General features: G+C 36.8%; 1 protein-coding gene across 4 annotated transcripts in view; it reads right to left on the bottom strand.

Annotated features, from left to right (window-relative positions):
- LOC137407387 (rho GTPase-activating protein 7-like) overlaps positions 1 to 22,553 on the bottom strand; it is a 62,137-nt gene that overhangs the window by 30,893 nt on the left and 8,691 nt on the right. For 2 of the 4 annotated variants that reach the window (XM_068094028.1, XM_068094027.1), the window contains 4 exons: positions 22,225 to 22,373; positions 21,070 to 21,267; positions 12,618 to 12,855; positions 3,304 to 3,334 (listed from right to left, as the gene is read on the bottom strand). In XM_068094028.1, the coding sequence (XP_067950129.1) occupies positions 3,304 to 3,334; positions 12,618 to 12,855; positions 21,070 to 21,158 (358 nt within the window). In that variant the 5' untranslated portion in view covers positions 21,159 to 21,267; positions 22,225 to 22,373. Of the gene's footprint in view, positions 1 to 52; positions 444 to 3,303; positions 3,335 to 7,958; positions 8,163 to 12,617; positions 12,856 to 21,069; positions 21,268 to 22,224; positions 22,374 to 22,553 lie in introns of those variants that run through there. The other 2 variants (XM_068094030.1, XM_068094029.1) reach the window with 2 other exon arrangements.

The following is a 22,553-nucleotide window of genomic DNA, read 5'->3' as shown; positions in this document are numbered from 1 at the left end:
AAGAGGCAGTGAGTGACAAAAAATGTATAAACACGATCGAGAAGGGGCTCACCTGCCAGTCTTCGCGCCCTGTTAATACGATGGAGTTTGTCCATTGTGCCCCGGCTGATTCTTTGTACTTGCTCGCTAAACCCTCGTCTGAAACCTCGCAGAGAACCCGAGATAGGTATAGCTGGAGGAGACAACTCCACAGATATCTTCTCTGAATCCAAAGGTAGCATGACAGGTGACCCTACAGGCTTTTTACTACAGTTAGCCTTGTTTCTGCTTCGTGGGAATGTATTGGTTCTATACAGAGGGTACGTAGTGATACTTTCTCCAACTGACCGCTGACTTGATCTAGTGACACATTCAGTCTTGTCTTTTTCTCTCGCTGCCAACATGTTTGTCGAATCGGCAGAAATGACAGTGACGGTCATAATGCCGTTAATTGAAATAATACTCTTGCCGAGAAGCCACAGCAGATAAACGATGAACGATGCAACCGTACAGTGCACTAGCAGCTATCCTCAACCAAGCGGATTAAAAGTTTCGCTGCTGGAATAATATATGAACGAACATTTTATTCGACAAAACTTGGCTGATGCCAAAAACTTCTCCTGCTCGCAGATGCTGTCTGGTGTTTATGGCTCTATGATCGGTCAGTGAATTAAATAGCTTGTGCTGCTGCCTTTTAAAGAGAATGAGCTGCCGCGTTGGTCTCGCACTCAGAGCTGCCTGCCTCTATTCTTAAATGATCAGTTTCAAATGCACAAATAACAAAAACTGCGAGCTTCATGAGGGTGCATTGTAACGCTTGATAGAGCATGTCACACATTTCAAATTGTGTAACACGATATGACATTGTATGAGTCTAGCAGTGTTTTCCATCATCCATTCAGACTCAGAGTTATTGATAAGTCACACTTGTAACGTGACATCGAGATCCAAATTATAACTTCGTATCATTTTCAGTTGACGTCAACAAGCTCATCAATTACACATAGACAAAGTCAAATTACATCTTCTAATTCTGCTTCTCTGTTTTGATGTGTTTTGATGCCTTTGGAATCCATTACATTTAACCCATTCATCTCTTATTACATAATAACAATGATTCACACAAAACAATCCTATGACGAAATAGCCAGCAAGCAGCAAGTCTATTGCTAAAATCTTTTCAATGCTAGACTATTATATATCTGCAAAAAAAAAACAAATAACTAAACATTGTTTACGTTTTGATATTATGTCATTCGCCAATTTTTATTTTTTGCTCTGTCATAAATACATACAAGTGTTCCTAATGATACCTGCCATATTCGTTAAATATAATTGCTGCTCCTTGCCACAGTGGAATTGCAGGTATCATAAACTTGGTCTGCCAAGATTGTTGGAACCACCGCATAACAACAGTCAGGCAAGCATCAGGGTAATCAAGTTGGACAGTGAACGACCTCGTAAAACGGCCAGCAACTGTGTGTTCTTGCTACGTAACTTTGCCCAAAAGGTTTATTTTTAGTAGCGGTGACACGCTGCGTTCAGCAACATCTCTGTGACACACTCATCAGCAGCAAGATGTAAAGAACAAAAGGCAATGAGTGGTGAGTGAAAACAGGCACAGAAACTGCTTAGGGAACATCTGACAACTACTGTAATCAACCTAGTCTAAGCTGCCCCTTGTAGGCATACCTGAAACAACGAACTAAGTCCTCATTTATAAATAGACAGATAGATGCTTGACCAGCTATAAGCAACAACTGTCAAGAGAAATGGAATGGTACTATGTAGTGATAACGAGGCAGCTGCAGAGGTATACGCTCTGCTGTGGCAACCAGTGTTTTGGTGTTAGTTCTAAATTTTACATTCTTAGCTTATTTTTGTCTAAGTCAAACACTTATTATCTGTTTTAAAAACTGCTGAGAGTTATATAACCTGTCATAGAGGTAAACATCGAGTAATCTGTGTAAAGACCTTAAAAATAGCTTCTTCAGAAGGTGTGAATGCTGAGTCAGTAATCGTCACCACCTACTCCGCATAAAACAGCGACATTTTTCCTTGTCTGGTGCAACGACGCATTCAAGAGGAACTGATACAAACTCGATGATAAACCTACCGACAGCGATCTATTATATCTACCGACAGCGATCTATTATATCTACCAACCTTTGCTCGAGCTCAACGCTGTCCCAGCACGTTGTGAGGAAGGACATTTGCAGTCGACTAGGCAAATCTTCCTTAACTGCGAAAGCATATTTTTGCCGAAGATCAGCCGCTATGGGTGTGTAGGAGCATACTGATAGGGGGTTTGAGAGAAGAAGAGAAGGGAAGAGGATGGGTAGGGGATGAGGTAAATGGATAGTAAGAGCATCTCCCTGGAGAGAGAGAAGTTTGTACAATAGCTGAAAGGAAAGAAGCGAAAGCCGAGCAATTACAGCAGCTTGCATTAATAAGTCCATCAACTGTGATATGATATTGAATTAGGCCAGTTAAAAGGCATCAAAGGCAACATAGACAGAGATGGAAGAATCTAGAACAAGAAATGGAGTGATGGTTTTGTGATGCTCTCAGGCTCCGAACTGAAGCCAACTAGAAGGATGTGATCGCTACTAGTGATATATGATAGGTCTGTTCTGTAGTGGCATGATAAAGCCGAACTGCTTGGTCGCAGTTATAAGACGCCTCTTGACTTGTATAATTGAGTTAGTCTCAGATAACAGAGAACACAAGATAATAGTGAGGAGTAGCGCAGGTGACAAACATTTATGACACAATTATGTGACACAAATAGGGTCACAGAGCTCTGTGGGACATATGTGTAACACGGATACAGGCGTGACATGCATTTATGTATATATGACACAGGAGTATGAAACTTGTCAAAGGCAACAGGATAGAAAGCAATTGTGCTTGAGATAAAGTTATAAAATATGCAAAAACTGTTGAGTGTCGGACTACATAACCCCCAATTTTACAAATCACTTGCATTTCCTTTCCTCAGATGACTGTGTAACTTTAAATTGTTGCGCATATAAAAATGAGATGAAGGCGAGACGTACGGAGACGTGGCAAGTACCGAAGTTTACTCTCAGGCTAATAAAGCAATGCAGGAATCTCTGACTAAGGGGAATAAACTGAGAGCTGATACTCACAGAATAGCAATTAACAAAACATTTCGTTCCAGCATTGGCCAATTTAGTTTAGCAGCAGTGCCCTTCACAACAATTTGCTTGTACCTTCGGAGTTATCTTCTGAACTTAGTGGCCTTGAAGTATGAGAAGACAACTGCCCTAACATATAATATTATTTATGCTTACAACTCACCCTGTTCTGTCTTCTTTGTTAGCAAGGAATCCTACAAACAAAAATAAAGGAGTGAGGGTGACGTCTACAGAGTAAGCACGAGCAACAAGCTACATACGACCAAAAACAAGGCATAAGGTACCCAGCAGATTCTCTTGTATTAACATGCAGCACAGTGAGTCACAATCGATCTCTTCCACTCAAATTCAACTTCCTTTTTTAGATCTTTTACAACCCACAATCATGAGGGGGTCAGAAAGGGATTAAAGTGATGTCAGTTTGAGGAGAAGCAATGGCAGCTAAACAGTTTAAAATTAGACAGCTGTCGTGTCATGCTTATTATGTTTTGGTAAAGCTCAACTGACTTGTACTTATGATCAAAAAGACATTTTTTGGGAAAGTAATTACTAATTTTATTTTTCACAGCAGGTTTACTCATCGCATTCATTTGTTGAAATATGAACTGCATTTAAATAGAATAGGAAATAGCAAGAACAGTGTTACTCTCTTAAAACAAGAAAGTTTTTTTTGCGAGTCAAATTGAATGATTTGTCTGTCATTTTTATTCAGATTCATCATCACTGTTTACTCTCAAAAAATTATTTTGGGTTTAGAATCGTGTTGCCGATTCATCGCAAACTTTCTGGATAAACCAGGTCTTACAGTTATGTGATCATGCCTTGACGGGCCACTTATCCGACTTTTAGGCCTCTTACTGTCGTTGTGAAAGCTTAAGCAAAATAATGACAAGGAAAAAGCTATTACAAAACATGCATTGAACAATCAGCTAGTGACGAGCTTTCAATGAATTGCTATCTTAATGCGTATTTGCTGAGATCAGTACGAACAGTAATAGTTAAAAGTAAGATAACTACGTAGAATTGCATCATTGCTTGTTTGCCTTTGTTGTTGTCGGTCAACAAGAATGATACAAGATAAGATAACCAAGCTTTCATGAGCTAATATAAGTTAATAGCGTTGGTGAAATGAAGGAAATTGTCAAATTTTTAAAACCTGTTGATCTGCTTTCTTAAACCGTGACAGATGAGAGTATTTCACCAAGAATCAGGTAATTTGAAGAACTCAGTGCTGTTTGGAGCAATGGAAGTCTACAATAACGCGCTGTCGTTGGCAGCGAGGAGGACGTGGCACGCTGAGCGGGAGCTGGTATTTGTAGACATAACTGCATGGATTTGCTTGTACTAAGCTAACAAAACAATGTCTAAATTTACAAGGTAAACACAAAGAGCATAACATCAATGGTCTGCTCCTTACATCAGCACTACTCTGGCGTGTTTCAACCGCAGAAGAGGTTTGAAGGAAGCATGGTATCCCGGTTACGTCACATGCTGGCATGTCAAGTCTAACAGCATACTATACACTGTCCAGCTGTCACTAGTGATATATACGCATCACTGACAACGTATATACGTGCAACGAGTCATATCATACTCTGTACTAAATATAGGTCAACATTTGATTTTTAGGCGCCCTTAACTGGTCAAGGATTCCAATATCAGCACTTAACCATCTGTTGATCACCAGCCTCTTTTAAACGCTTCAAATCTGTTATTAGCTTCATATTAAGGCTTCTTATATATTTACTGTTGAACTCCGGTGCTTACAGTGTCTAAGGAGTTAGGGAAGGCGTAGATTTTACTGCGGGCAAAAAGCAATATATATAAAAGAGTGGAGCAGGCGTCTTCGTATTCATCTAGCAAGAGTTACTACCACAGCTGTTTGAGATAAGCGACACCTGTCCGCTCTAGTTATTATACCCTGCCATGAGAGTAGTCGAAAGACTCTTTGAAGTGGTTCAAATCAAAGAGCAGCTATTTATAGGCAGCTCTCACTTTTTCCTCTACCAGCTATGTAAGCTTTCTTTACACACTGACAGCTTTCATACACGACAAGCTAGACAAATATTGTGTGCCTTCTCAGCACTAACCTCAATATTTTATTAATTTCAATGTGGCAAGGAAAAACCGAGTGCGCTATGACTAGCCAAGCTCGAGATGGTGTCATCCAGCTCGAGAGAGCACCTGTCTCTATTCAGTAGTGTTAAATGCTATCACAGTGATCTGTTGGTGAGCGTATGTTGACTCTAGCAGTTGTTGAATAGAAATTGGTTTTAAAGTAAAGGATGCATAGATGACAGATAAGCAAATGGTTGATATATGTAGAGGTCTGTATCCGCAGCCTGCAAATAAATGGTTCAATGAGTGCACCTAGAGCTGCACCGCTAATTACTCGCTAGAGTTAGAGCTGCGCTGATCAATAGTAGCAAGATTTGAAGCTCCCCACACAATGCTTTAACCGGCCTCCCATAAGTGGTAAACTTAACCAAACACAAAAACCAATAAATAATTTCTTGACAGCTTTGAAAGATATACAATTCCGTCTTTTGTTTGTGAAACGTGGTATTTAGTTTTTGCGCTTGTTTACAAAGAAGATTCGGCCAGCGTCAACAAGATTTTGCTGAGGTAGCGGATCAGTTTTAAACAAAAACATTTATTCATATCAATTTTTTTTCACTTTCAATGTTTTTATTTAGAACATTCATAGCAAAACATTAAAAGAATTCTTAAAGCACCATCTGTACCAAACATAACTATAGTTAACGTGTACCAAACATTACTATAGCTAACATGTACCAAACATTACTATAGTTAACATGTACCAAACATTACTATAGTTAACATGTACCAAACATTACTATAGTTAACATCTATCAAACATTACTATAGTTAACATGTACTAAACATTACCATAGTTAACATGTAGCATATTATTAATGTTTACGTCAATTTGAAAATTCAACTATATAATCGCAAAAGAGTAGCGGGTAATATTTAGTTGTTGACAGATAGCCACAGGTACTCTTCCTAACTGCAATCTATTGTATAGACTCAGACAAGGTGCCATCTCATCTTTGTACAACAATACTGTGTTACAGTTAAATTACTAGCTATAATTATATCTGCCATTATAGAGCAATGAAAACAAGCTGGGTCTTTGTTGCCTATGAATGACTGGGGGGCGTACTGTCGCCATCAACACTGAACCTAGTCTCATCTCCATACGCCTACACTGGAGGTTAATGCGCTCCTTTGTGCAAAAATAAAGTAATTTTAGTAAGGACTATATTGCATAACAATCTCATCAGCTAACCAGGATTTACGCTATGCCTACAAGCTTCTGATAGCCACCAGTAAGCCATCTAGTAAGCTATTATAAGCTGATATGTTTCCACAAAGCTTAGTGCTGTATAAAGAAGTTTCGAATGAATTAATTGGTTTTGACAAAAACAGAGTCGTTATCTACCTCAGCCACCCAGCAACACGTTGTTTTATCTAAGTTTACTCCGCCCATTGCTATCTATGGCAGCATCACAGAGCGAGGAAAGAACATGATAAAATTGAAATACTGCTTCTTGGATTAGCATCCTTACGCTGTTGCAGATTCGTGACAAAATCCGGTCAGGATGTTTAGCTGATGATATGAACAACAGAGGGGTGCATTTTTTAAACATCTCCCGACATGTTTAGAGAAACATGTGAGAGAATCCCTAGTATGTCTTTGATATTGTCTGAGTACAAGTTAATTTATAAATGTTGATATCATCACCTCCTTCCAATTTGCTGTGACAAAATTCAAGATGTTTATGAAACTAAGCAGGTATTTCATCGGGTGATGTGACTGCCAGGATGTTTCAAGATTAAAATCGAGAAAACTTGATCGCGGTTCAAACGCTTGAAAGAAAAATACGTGCGGAATGACTTGTCACTAGCGGTTATCATTGCGAGTAGTTAATATCGACTCATGCATTCATGTTTAACATAATTTCAACATAACTTTTGTAGACAGCATAATTACAGTAAAAAATTTCAGATCTGTGTGCATAAATATAACCCAAAAAAACAACAGACCTATTTTGCTGACTGACGATCATAAAAAAACTGAAATGATTAGCAGCTAAAATGGACGCCAATAAGAATGAGAGGCAACTGATGTTATTTGTTCAAATGCTGAGTGCTTATTCTGTAGCAATAGTTCTATATTCGACCCAGAGTGGCTGACAGACCTGCATTAATGTTTTTTTTTGTTCAGCCCTCACTTGATTCTGGTTTTCTGTACAATTTGACCAACTTGGCTAATAGAGAACTAATTTAATAAATATATTATAAAATATAAATAACACTTGTATAGAGATGAAGGGCTGAAGCTACCTAATAAATGACAGTTTATTTAACTAGAACATTATTATAAATATAGCACATCGTCACTAATGACCTGAATTATTCTATCTGAATTGTATGCAGCAAACAACATAACTGTTATTAGCTTGTAGCTGTTCATTCTTTGCACGCGCAAATATAAATTTTTACCATCAGAACTTGTCATGTGAAAAGTCTGCACCAATCTATTGTCGATCACATGTACAAGAACCTGGCTCCAACGCCAAAAAACAATCCAGCAAGCGTTTGCTTTAGAAAAGTTGAGAAGCTATTTAATCTATTATAGAACTATAGATTAAATTATCGATAGTATACGATAATCTATTATATTATCTATAAAATCTATTGACATATTTAAATGACAACAACATTTGCTTTTACTGATGTTGCTCTCTATTTCAGTATCTCTCACGGCTACTAGCTATCAAATTTATTTACCTTCACAGGAGTCTTGTAGATAATTCCAGAAAAATCGGAGCTTGAATATCCATTAGTATTCTGGTCGCAGTAGTACTTGCCTCTATTAGTCAGAGGACACCAAAGTTTAAATGCCCTCCATGGCGAGGAAAAACAGATATCTAACGCTACATTGCTATCTATTCTATCCATGTCCGAAGAGACATTCGTCTAGTTAAAGCGAGAATCGCTGAAGTTAGCAAACGGCTTAATAAAGTCGCTAGTCGATCTGCACAGGGAACCAAGCATTCGTATAAATGGCCCCTGCGACTGAACACTAATCGGGCTTAGCTGGTTAGTCGCGGGCAACGAGCACCACCTACTGCCTCTAACTACCATTCAACAAACAACAATTGTGTACTTAGTGATTACCAAGCCAGCGGAGTGGAGAGCACTTGACATGCAGCAACTCCGACTCCTAAGCCTTAGGCCCAAAGGAAAACAAGTAAACAGTATTTTTGTTAAGATATTATTATCTGTAGCATCCTGTATCAACCATTACGCGTATCAATTGAAGGTATTGCAAACGAAAGCCAGTTCGGCGAGTTACAAGTTTTAAAAAATTGTCTAACAGCTGTGCAAACTTAGAGTTAAATGCTTGCTAATATGGTTGTTAGCTGGGTCATTGGGACTTTGGCATGTTCAACTTATGGGCAGTTTATACTGTCGAGTCTAGTGACTCTGTCTAATCTCTGCAGAGTCACAAATACTGAGATGAGATAGCATGAGTGACAAAACAAAATCTAAAATTAGGTTCCAATAATATCATAAAGTTACATCAGAAGAATCCATATTTACAATTTAAATAGGCCTGATATACGATGCCGCTCGAACAATTGATCGACAAGTTTATCACTGTTTTTATTGTGTGGATGATAAGTTACCCGTAATAAGTATTTCAATGAACATTTGTATGTAGCGGATTAGCGCGAGATTTTTGTTAAGAATATAAGGAATTATATACCGGAGGACATAATGTCGTACTCCCGTCTCATCAAATGGAAATACAAACGACTGAAGTGTGGAAATTGAAATATAATAGTTTACGCAGTTTTTTCTTGCGCATCACAAGTGCTGTTTCCATCTTTCGCAAGCAGGAAGCATTTGATATAAATTTTCAAATAACAAAACTCGCTTGACCTGCAGGTCAAGGTCTTTGTCGTATTTGTTTTTTGGATTACGCAAACTTGCGAATCATGCAAGATTATGCTGATCATGAAAACACAATTTATATGGCATTGCTTAATATAATAACAGGAAAAACAATACAATCATCAAATATTGAACTTCAATAAAGACTAGTGAAAACTGACTGACACAACTTATTAACATATTGCAGTCTGATTGCCAATAAATTGTCACTCTCTCTGTGACTCACTGGTTTTAGTGATACATAATATATTCCTTGTTGAGCTGCTGCCAAAGTTTCTATGTTATTCAATAGCTTTGAATTGATATCAATCATGACTAGTTTGCTATTGTATAGACACGATGCCAAACCATTACATCAGAGCAGTATCAGAACTAAAGACTTTTTACTTTTTTAGCTGTCGACAGAAATAATATAATACCATGACAGTACAACTTGAGATGTAATTATAACAACGTATTATGTAAAAAACTTAAATTTATTGTAATGTTATACACTCAATGAACTAGAATATTAGTTTAAAAACATGGATAAACAATGATGAATAATGATTTCATATTTGATTTCTTGCAGCAATCATGGAACTTGAAAAAAGTTAATCTTTTTGAACCTTCAAGTCACAGCAAACACATTCCTACCAAACATGGACCTATAACAAGTCAGTCATCTCTGTTAGTATATTGATGATCGTCATTGTAAGATTGTGATTGTGTTAAGTAGTATTATAACCAATAACATTATTAAGGGTTGCATGTAAACATATAAAAATGAATAATTCTGAAGTGTTTGCTTTCCTTTTATTAATAGTTAAAAGCTGGGACTACTTTTTTCTTTTTCTCTTAATAATGGTATATTATATAATGGTTTAAATTGATTCAAATAGGTTACAGAGACTGTGGTTAACATGGTAGACGTTATGAATGGTTATACACAACGTTATACACAACGTTATACACAATGTTATATTATTCCTATAGAAGATTGAAGCAACATGAAATTCTAGCGATTAGGTACAGCATGGTGAGAAGCTTGCTTTGCCAAGGAGAACAACTAATTTAGTATCCATCACAACATAGCCAACGTGAGAGAAACAATAATCTAAAATATTAGGAGTTGCGTACTCTCAATAATACCTAAATATATAGAGAAGATGACTCCTAATAATTACATAAAATGTTTGTGAAACAATTAGATTATAGATATCTTAGAATATAGGCTACAAGATTAATACATTAATACAGCTGATCAAATATTATGAAGCACAAGACAGTTTTTCAACCAAAGTGAGCAGATAGTCAGAAATCGCTGAGAGTTTCTTGTCTGATGCAAAAACAAAGTAACAATCACTATTATAAATGATTGCGTTTAAATGTCAGCGTATTTTCAGCCTAACACGAATCCGTAACTCTTGAAGCAATAGCTGTACTAGCTAACCCTTAGCCATAGTTCACTTGCTGTAGCTTCTTCTATTGGGGAAATGAGTAAGTTAGGGTCGGAAGGAGTGGCGAAGGATGAGAGATAGAGCATATGTCAGGTATTATGTATGTTTACGTGTTTAATATGTTAGAGAAGTTATCAGCTTAGACAGCTGACTGTTCTAATGAGCCAATCCGCGGATGCACTCACCAGTCCATTACACACGTACAATATACGCCAAGCCTATCAAACCATACCTACATCATTATTTCATGTATTGAATAACGCACACGGACTCTAACCTACCTTCCTGACAAAAGCTTGTTAATATCACGATTGCTAAAACCTATCCTTTGTCCGATTTAAAATATATTTTGACTGACTATTCATTTGCAGCAAAGACCGAGATTTGTTTAGCTAATAAAACTATTAGTAATTGTAAAAAGATAATTTGCTGACTAGTAGAAGAGTGCCAAGCAAGTTACTCATAACCATTGATTATGACAAAAGACCAAAAGACTCAGCGGACTAAATGATGCACATGTTTAATCCATAAAATCAGTCAATTGTCGGATGCGTTTAAATCAGACTCGTGTCTGAAGAACTCTTTGTTCTTGTAAGAAATACTAGACTTGAAGGTGCTGTTGCCTTCTGTAAAACCTGATTAAATTTATTTATTTGTTAATTGGCTTCGGCACTACTGGCTCTCTTTAAAAAAATTAATGTTGGGTGTTGATAAACACTGGTGAAACTCATAGGTTAGGCTTGCTAAATACTGGCACTTGTTATGATATCACTTGTCACAGTGTCACTTGTAACGGTGTCACTTGTTACAGTGTCACAGTGTCACTTGTCACGGTGTCACCTGTTACAGTGTCACTTGTCATGGTATCCCTTGTCACGGGGTCACTTGTCATGGTGTCACTTGTAATGATAGCACTTGTCATGGTGTCACTTGTCATGGCATCACTTGTCATAGTGTCACTTGCCATGGCGCCTCACAAACTATTGACAAGTGGTATCAAACTTTCTAGGTCATATGTAGAACATGCATGAGTTGACAACAAGTCACCAACATTCAACAGCGCTTGTAGTTTAAACAGGAGCTTATTTTGTCGGGTTATAAGTAAGAAAACCTACTAGTTCGCTCACATAAAATTCACTGGCACTGCATTTACAAATCTATTTTTTATTTGTTTTTAGATTAAACTTTTAATGTTTTGGCTATTAAAGTAGTTTCTCCGTGAGTAACAAAAAGTTTTGAAAATGACTTGTGGATTGTTTTTATGGTAAAACCACAAAACAAGTTTTTTTAAAACCTTTTTAAGAAATTTGTTTATTTTGAGTGCCTTCGAGATTGCCTATTTCTACCACATACACTGATTCTAACAAGAACCATTATATGTTGTCTTTACAAGTAACATATTGCTCCTGCAGGTAAAATAATTAGTTTACGAAAAGTAGTAAGCTTTAGGGTGCAGAGTTAGTTGCATGAACTGGCAACACTTGCTACACATTTAAAAGTAACAAGGGCTTAGACATGATGAGGGGTCAGTGCAGCTTCTCATTATATTTTTACTTGTTCAAAACTGTTGAGAGAGTATAAAGATTCTGTATCAAGTATTTCCTACTTGAAGAAGTCGGTAGTTATATGTTTAAATGTTTCATTTACTCCGGTAGTTGCAACATCTTACATAGTAAAAAGGCATTCCAGACACCGCAGACCGAGCACTGCTTTAGTATTAAACTAAAATAGTTTAGATTAATCGCAGCAGGTAGAGCACATGTGCTCTGGTATAAATGTGCCTTTTCCATAAATAGTGTGTGCTAGGAGAGTTACTATGTCGGTTATGGCTTGAAATACTCCTATCGCTTTCCATAGCTTTTACTGTTATATATGCTCTAACTCATACCTCCAACAATAGTCCCTTATCTACATGTATATTACAACTGCACATTCATACTTCTGTTTTTATATTTTCCTGGCAAGTAATGCTCTTACCAAGGATTGGTATGAGGAGCTTCTAAGCAACCAGTTTAAGGTGTGGGATAAAGCATGATGCAATAGTACCAACCTTTTGCTGACGAAACTTGGAAAAAGATGTTCCCTGTTCGTCAGCCTCACTACCGCTGCTGGTAGACTTGTCATGCTCTTGCTGCAGCTTGGCTATAATCTTCCTTCTGATCACTCTGGGAGAAAGTGAAAACTTTCGATTTAGTTTGCTGCCAGTTCCTGTAGGCGCTGACACCTGTAATAATCTTCCAGTTGATAGGTCCTGTTCTCTGGACAGAGTATCTCCAAAAGGGCTGAGCCTGTCGAATAAAAAAGGAAGACAATAATAAAAAGGCAGTACGGCATTTTACTGGCTTTTTGGTCAGGAAGTTATATTGGTGCAAGGTCATTTACTATAGAGGTCAAGGTCATTTACTAAAGAGCAACTGAAATCATACAGCAGACTTGAAAAAAACTATCTTTTGCCTAACTATCAAAGTTTGGATGTGCATCAGAGTTGCAAGTGCAATTTTTAGTTTTTCTAGCATGAATAAAGAACCTCCTTCCACTTGACCAGAGCATCCTTGATGTCCTAGAAGACATCATCTTTAGCAGTTGGATAAAATAATTTTGTTGTTACACTTTTTCTGAGAAAGGCAGTTGAAGTTGAGCAAGGAGAGGTAAAATCGAGGCAGAGAATTCATTACTTAAAAACGTGCAGCTAATATAACAAGTTTGAAGTACAGAAGATGACAGATACATCGCGCCTAATATGAAAAATTTGTAAATGTTTCAGTTTCCAAGCAGGCACAGTAGATGTGAAGGGTCTGTAAAAAGCCAATGTATAAAGTGATGAAAACTATTGTCTCAGATGTTGCAACACATACATGTAGACCTGATGTTTTCTCGCTGTGCATTGTATCAAAAGCTGTAACATTTTATGTGATAAGAGGTTGGTAAACATGTTTTTTTAGAGTCGTCTGCTATCTGTCTCATTGGTAAGTGTACGCTAATGTGATAGCTTATATTAGTGTTCTCATCCAATCATAACTCTAAACCATCTGCTCAGCTGCCCTAAACAACGTTAACCCTAAATTCAACATAGCCCAAAACATAACATAGCAGGTCCCTTAGTATATTACTCTTAAGATTAACAACCTTTGGCAAAATACCTGCAGCTTTAAACCGCTGACTGAATCCCTTTGTTTACTCTGCTTATGTGATCAAAAAAAGTTACGCAATCAAAAATCCATCAAATCAGATGTTGACTCTTTCGCTGCTGCGCTAAAATCGCTATTCTGACCAAATTAATTCAAACAGATTTTCAGAAATTCGATTTACCCCTAGTATTTATGCAATATCTTGAGAATAAATGCAGATTTTTTGCTGTAAAATGCACCTTATTCAGAACAAAATTCTTTACAAGAAAAGTATAAAATTGTTCAGTAAATCCCACTCTCGCAAAATTCCTGAGGCTTCCTTTGCATTGAACGAACGCGGTGAATTTCTTATTGCCATGTCGATAGAGATCTGAATTTCTCGATTTAAAAAATGATTAGCAATGGAATTGCTTAGCAAAAAGATTTTCTATTGGTTGCACGTGATTGGCAACAAGGTTGTTTCATTGGAGACCAAATTTGATTGGTCTAGCTAATGTGTAGGCTTCATAAGGAAAAGAAAAGTGAACCCCTATTGATAAGCAGATACATCGGCTTACAGTCTGTACTTCTATTACCGTGATAGCCGATACATCGGCTTACGGTAGCGAAAGAGTTAAAGGCTACGATATGCTGTAATACGATATGCTCAAGCGAAAAGAAGTCTTCTATACGACTATAAGAAGGTAGTGCCACACAACCTAACAGTAACCTCAGTAGATCCAAGCAGTTCCCAACCTTTGGTATTAGTCTAAGTGCGAAGGTAAGAGCATAGATCTACATGTGTATAACAGCAAAGACTACCTGTTGGCAGTGAAAGTAGAAGCACCACACGTCGTTTGGGCTCTCTCTCTAAACTCTCCCTCAACCGGAACATCCAAATATACGACAAATTCCGAGACCGCTCCACGCATGTTAGTGTGTGCAGTAACAGTACCCATGTGTCCGTTAGCACTACCTTATATGATTTGGTATGAGAGTCGGCTGTAAAACACTCTCGAACCGCTAAGATGTTCCAAGTGCTAGTAAAATTTTTGCCGAGCTCTTAACATACCACCTACCGCTCTATAGACCTACACAAAGAGCGATCTTAATAATTGCGTGCATCACTTGGATTCCTTTGGAAATCAAAGCTCCACATCATTGGTTGTTTTTAGTATTGCAAAGTTCAGTCGCTAGCTTATAAAATATAGATGTTAAACTATGTGCATAGGTGAGTGCAGACCCAACAATTGAGCAATGACTTTTTCTCCTAGTAGACATCAAGCTCTCTACTGACTACGAGCTAATATAGCAGCTATTTGGAGAGATAACCATATTATCATTAGAGTAGTACTCATTGGCTACTGGGTGAAGAACAGAAAAATGTTTTATATCTCGTTTGGTAAATATTAGTCGGTTAGCCCAACCCTCGTCTTTGGGCCCGCCTATAAGCTACTAGCCTGTATTCGCTTGGTATGTATTTGACCATTGACTACTACTATTTGTGTGTCAACTGACAACTGCTTGTGTGTCAACTGACAACTGCTTGTGTGTCAACTGCAAACTAATGTGTGTCAACTGACAACTACTTGTGTGTCAAGTGACAACTACTTGTGTGTCAACTGACAACTACTTGAGTGTCAACTGACAACTACTTGTGTGTCAACTGACAACTACTTATGTGTCAACAGTCAACTACTTGTGTGTCAACTGACAACTACTTGTGTGTCAATTGACAACTACTTGTGTGTCAACTGACAACTACTTGTGTGTCAACTGTTAACTACTTGTGTGCCAACTGACAACTACTTGTGTGTCAACTGACAACTAGTTGTGTGTCAACTGACAACTACTTGTGTGTCAACTGTTAACTACTTGTGTGTCAACTGACAACTACTTGTGTGTCAACTGTTAACTATTTGTGTGCCAACTGGCAACTACTTGTGTGTCAACTGACAAGTACTTGTGTGTCAACTGACAACTACTTGTGTGTCAACTGACAACTACTTGTGTGTCAACTGACAACTACTTGTTGGTCAACTGACAACTACTTGTGTGTCAAGTGACAACTGCTTGTGTGTCAACTGACAACTGCTTGTGTGTCAACTGACAACTACTTGTGTGCCAACTGACAACTACTTGTGTGTCAACTGTTAATTACTTGTACATCCATCAACTGTTACACATCAAACTTTACACACTTCTTCAGCTGCTACATATTTGTACGTATTTATCATCTAATACATGTGTACCCAATCATACCACATATGTGTCATGGGTAACATATGTGTCTATTAACTACAGCTGTATGTTCGTATCACGTATTATAAGTATGCATATCCATGATTTAAGTGGTTGCACGCGTGATGTACTCAGCTTTTCTAATCAGACAGATCTACTAACAGAAGTTTTCGGCAAACCTGGAACAGATATAGGAATTGAGAAACAATATTTTACCTGCCATCTTTTCATACAATCTTTGTCACGGTAAGTTTTGATACAAATGTAACTTTGTAAAGATTGTTGACAAACTCTCATTAAGAGTTGTCTACTCTTAACAGTAAACTACATTATTCAGTGTTTACGGTGTCTTCAATGAAATTGACACAGCTTTAGCTTATAATCTTCAAGAGATCTGAAATGATCATATCAAAGGATGTTATGCAAAACAAATATGTGAAGATTTCCTTTTGATGCATAGCGGTGTTTGGATATGAACACTTGTTATGACAATAATGTGCTGCAATGTAGTTATGATGATAGCGGCATAGCTACACAAACTAAATCAGTCCTGTATACTAGTATCAACTATCTCTTTATGTCTATGAAGATGTTTACTAACATATGATAATTGCATAAACAATAAACACTAATCAATAGATTCAAATTCGATTAGAGCATCTCTCTTTAAATTTTATGAACAGAGAAAGTTCTCTGATACATGTTTGATTCACCTATATTCTGTAATATAAAGTTCTGATACATGTTTGATTCACCTATATTCTGTAATATAAAGTTCTGATACATACTTGATTTACCTATATTCTGTAATATAAAGTTCTGATACATGTTTGATTCACCGATATTCTATAATATATAGTTCTGATACATGTTCGATTCACCTATATTCTATAATATAAAGTTCTGATACATGTTTGATTCACCTATATTCTATAATATAAAGTTCTGATACATGTTTGATTCACCTATATTCTATAATATAAAGTTCTGATACATGTTCGATTCACCTATATTCTATAATATAAAGTTCTGATACATGTTCGATTCACCTATATTCTATAATATAAAGTTCTGATACATGTTCGATTCACCTATATTCTATAATATAAAGTTCTGCTTTCTGTAAACAGAAAATACCACAACATTCACTAGTCTATACATGTATGCATGTTGTTCACTTGTTATTCCATCTATTTATAACAATTTCATTGAGATCGGAGATGTATTGTTTTTTGCTAACTAAGGAAATTATCATGAAATAAATTTTACCAGTTTCCTTCTCATAAGCTGTAATAAAAACTATCAATAAGTACTTTATATTATATTATATTATAGTGTCCTTACAGCGGTAAGAGTCACAAACATAATATAATGCCAACTAATGTATTGCCATTAATGTGATGGTAGTCGCATTAAATCTCTCAGTTTTATACATTCTTAATTAAATTAGAATCTTTTCTAGTTATATTTGATATTTATATTATTGTTATAAAAATGTAATGAAAAAAACACTATTTTGTTGGAAAAAACTTTTTTTGTGTTGTGCAGACCATTTCAATGTTTGGCAAATGCAGCTGAAGCTCACAGCAGCAGCAGCAGTTGCATCAGCAACTGCTGCTGCTGTGAGCTTCAAACAATGTTCCTGTATTTTTTAAATGCTCTTGTTATATAATGAGTTACATGTATTCTCCGTAATTGTCAGTATATAAACTCATCCAGCATATTATCAGGATATGAGCTCACCCAGCATATTATTAGGACATAGCTCACCCAGTATATTATCAGAATATGATCTCTTCTAACTTATTCAATATTTAGAATGGTTCTGCCTACATTTGCTGCTGATATCAGAGGTTCTGATAACAAAGGCTTTAGTAAAAATAAACAGATAACTGACTGATCTACTAGTCTACTAGTAGACTAGTAATCTACTAGTATAAGATATTAAAATCATTTCCTAGGAGAAAGCATCTGGAAACTTGGTTAAAAATCGCTGCAACCAAAGATAAAGATTCACCAAAAAAGTATGTCAAGACTTTTTTCAGGGATTATATTCAATCTAGTGAAGCTTAGATAATGGTTCAAAAACTGCATTTGGATTCATTTTTGATCTGATTGCTCTGAAGAAAAATAAACAAATATATTCTATTAACAAAATGCGATTCACTCGCAATTCAATGCTTATTCACTAAACACTAATTAGGGTTGGCATTTGGGTGTTGCTAGAGTTGTCCAATATACAGAAGAACTGATTTAAAAGCCCTTAGCGCCAGAAGCACTGTTTAGCAGTGGTTGTTGGGGTATTGAGCACGATATATTATTTATAGCTACAGGCAGTTTAGTTGTAAGGTTCTGAAATATGAAGTAGTTGCTAGCTGCCGAAATATGAAGTAGTTGCTGCCGAAATATGAAGTAGTTGCTGCCGAAATATGAAGTAGTTGCTGCCGAAATATGAAGTAGTTGCTGCCGAAATATGAAGTAGTTGCTGCCGAAATATGAAGTAGTTGCTGCCGAAATATGAAGTAGTTGCTGCCGAAATATGAAGTAGTTGCTGCCGAAATATGAAGTAGTTGCTGCCGAAATATGAAGTAGTTGCTGCCGAAATATGAAGTAGTTGCTGCCGAAATATGAAGTAGTTGCTGCCGAAATATGAAGTAGTTGCTGCCGAAATATGAAGTAGTTGCTGCCGAAATATGAAGTAGTTGCTGCCGAAATATGAAGTAGTTGCTGCCGAAATATGAAGTAGTTGCTGCCGAAATAGACTAGAATACACAAAAGTAGGTTGGAGTTTAAAGTTCAACATTAAATAGTAAAGTAGTTAACTAAAACATTTTATATACATGTATATATATTATACATGGTACACTTACATTTATGTGTTCAGCAAAAATACAAATTTATTGTCGAACCCATTTCAGTTGTTTGTACCAACAATAATTTTAAATCGTTCACTTGAAGAGCACAATGGGCGGTAAAATTTTTATATATGCAAACAACATATATATGAAAAAAAAATATATATATATATATATATATAACCCAAAGTCAGTCGTTTGGTCTTTCCAGCTATAGCTATTAAAATCTAGGAATGAAAGAACTAGATTGATCTCGCCTGAAAGGCTAGATTTGATCTCAAACCTCCCATTCACCAGACGATAATCTAACCAATTAAGCTATGAGAGATGCAATTGATTTCTAAGGAGACATGAGTCGTTATGTCGGTTAAAATACGCATAGCACTCTGCGTTACATTACGCAAGCAACGTCACTAAAGCTTGCTCTCTCAAATTAGCCATTGGCAATGTGACGAGCTAATGGCAAATGGCAGGCAACTAACATGACCTGTTACTGTTTTTACCTGTTACTGTTTATAAGTTGTTTTTAGTACCCGTGCAACACCACGCATTCATCTAGTATAGTATATATACAGTGTATACATACATTACATATATACATTATATGCAGAATAGGTGAGTTAAACTAATATCATGCTAATAGCTTTAAAATAGGTTGACTGAATTTGAAGCAATCCTCACTGCATATTCGCTAGAGTGGCACAGCAGGTTTTTACATTGACCTGAAAGACCAGCAGCTAGTGTATACATATCTCTAAAGCTGTTATTTCTACATGATTTACACCGACAAACTGGGGACATGTACAGTTTTAATATAAAGTAACAATAGAGCTACCCTCCTTTCAAACGAGCCTATCTGCGCCTTTAGAATCCGACTTTAAAGATAGAATTAAGGAAAATCTCGAGTTCTCATACGCCATCAAGCAGACCTTTGCTAGCAACTGGTAATGTACTAAATCTGGTCTCATGTGCTATGCTAAAATAATAACACATTTAATTCCACAGTCGACCATAGTTATAGTAGACTGATAGGGTGGTAGGTGCTCCAATTTAGCCAATAGTTTAGCTTTGACCAATCTGCCTATATATACATTGTAGGCTTGTACATAAAAAATCACACTAGTAAGCCCTTTGTACGTGGTACCATATACTGCAAACCACAATGTATACTATATACTGTACACCATACTCTACCGTATATACTTAAAAATATTTAGCCTGCAAAGAAAAGTTTTTAAAGGTTGACTTGCAACAAAATTCACGTTGCAGTTATTTGGCATCAAAAATTCACCATGTTTTATTCTGCTGTGTTATAGGTTCAAAATATGTGGAAATGTGATTACAAGCTCTTGAAAGCTAAAAAACGAACAGTTAATCACAGCCACACGAGACCCCCGTAGTTTGGATTCTCTTTCCAAAACGGCTCAAATGGGACGTAGTTGTTACAAGATGGTTTTTGTTTACACTTTCATGCAACCTCATTCGTCGAAATATTTTCACAAATATACTTCACGCATTCAATAAAACCATGTCTATTGTTCTTACGCGTCTATTTTATCGTCATTGTGATGCTGTCACTTTTAGCACTTTTAGTTTATAACTTACCGTAAAGATTCGTTTAATTTTTTAACCTTAGCTCGAAGGAGTACATATCATTGTCTGATAATCATGACGAGCCTGTTGATCACCTGTGATAATTGAAAAGTGCTGCAGAAATTATTTGCGAAGTATTGGGTCACAGGAAGATTACGACTTGACGATTAGATCAAGCCGGAACAAAACTGTAAAGTAGCGGAGCATCTATATTTGACACAGGGTCTTCGGTAAAACCCGAAGTGTTTGTCATAAGCTAGTGCTACGATAAGTTTTATATTGAGCTTTTTATTGGCCTTTCAATTCACGTGAGAACATCACGTGACAAGACAATAACCAAATGTAATGACAACGTCAGAGAAATGAACAGATTCCAATCTACGGCGGCTTTTTGTTTTTGAGCTTTTAAAAGCTTGTAATCATATTTCCACATATTTGGCACCTACAACACAACAGAGTAAGACATGGTGAATATTTTGATACCAAATAACTGTAATGTGAATTTTGTTGCAAGTCAACCTTTAAGCTGCAGGAAATTTCTAAAAAGTAGCAACAAAGGTTAGGCAACTCCTGTAACAGCAAATTGTTTGCGAAAATCTCCTTTCATGCGAAGTGTTACAATTATTATGTTTTACGGAATATCTCTTTTATACATATATATTTATACCTCTTGTTAGTTTGACCTTTCACAATAAGTTCAACTTACTTTTCTGATTCGCTGGAAGTACGAGCTTTGTGTTCTGGACGAGAGGGCAGCGTGTTAAATATCTCTGAGACATTTCCAAACATTCTCATACCCGGAGCCTCTCCCGAGTTCCGTCTCAGCTTCGATGGCAGCGTTTGTTGTGACAAGTCAGCATTCGCATTCTGGTCAACGACACGGCGGTATGACTCATGCCGAGCCCTGTAAGAAAGGTAGAGAAAGCTGACTCACGGACATTCTTGAAACCAACTTGGTCTAGGAACCTTTCAGAACAACTTTTAACGACGACAATCCAGCTGACTTCATTGATGTAAAATCTTTCTTATATAGATTAAGGGTCTAAAATAATTGACTACTGCTAAAGTGAACTAAATGGAATCGCCCATTCTGATGCAGGTTAAGAGTCTAAGCTATTTGACTACTGCTAAGGTGAACTACCATAAATACCCGCATATAGGACGATACCATGTGAAGGACACAGTGGATATTTGCCCCCAAGATGATGGAAAAACTGTGTAACTGTGTATAGGACGCATCCTAATTTTAGTCCTAATTTTTTATTATTTTTCATAGAATAGGTGGTGTTTCATATAAATTTTCATGAGATCATGAGCAAGAGAGTTATCTTGTTTTACAAAAACTAGCCTTAAAGGTAGGACAACTTCTCCTTACAGAAATTTGAAAGTTGTAATTAATTTTATTTGGATTAGAATATGCAAGCTGGCTTTAGTTGGGGTAAAATACTCACAGCAGGTACCACTTAAAATGAGAGACATCAGCAGGTACTAGTTGAAGTTTGAGACCCAAACAGGTATTACTCAGGGTGAGAGACACAATCAGATGCTACTTGTAGTGAGAGACACAAGCAGGTGCTATTTGGACTAAGAGACACAGACAGGTACTACATGAAGTAAGAGACACAAGCAGGTACTACTTGAAAAGACACAAGCAGGCAATACTTGGACTGAGAGAAAAGCTATTCGTGTCCGGGTGAAAGATGCAAACTGCTAGTGTTATAATAATAATAATGTATGCTACAGCAGTAAATATTTATGCTCGTCATCAGGAAACATTGCCAAGTTGGAAGCTAAGCCCGGTGAATATTTATGGTGCTCAGATTATCTTCAATACACAATGTGTTGTTGCCTTTTAACATACCGAAATGCTGAAGGCTTAGTAGGGCTATCGGGGCTCGAAGGCTGGGCTTCCGTCTGTCGTTTAGTGAGAGTAGAACCTGGACTATTGTTAGCCCAGTGTTTTTTGTGAAGAATGTCCAAGAGCGAGGGAGCATTAGGGGATTTATCTTCCTGCATGAGAAGCCATCATATTAGAACTCACCTCAAATTAACTCTCATACTATGCTTCTATATAGTTGTTCTTACGTGAACAATTGAAATATCCTCCTACCTGACATGCATGAGAAAGTATCAGGTGATGGCTAGGAAATATTAACCAATTATTTCCATTATTTAACAAGGAATGTTTGT

Source organism: Watersipora subatra, chromosome 10, assembly GCF_963576615.1.
Source record: "Watersipora subatra chromosome 10, tzWatSuba1.1, whole genome shotgun sequence".
Lineage (NCBI taxonomy): Eukaryota > Metazoa > Bryozoa > Gymnolaemata > Cheilostomatida > Watersiporidae > Watersipora > Watersipora subatra.
Note: the sequence above shows the minus strand (reverse complement) of the source record. Positions and strands in the feature narration are given on the sequence as shown.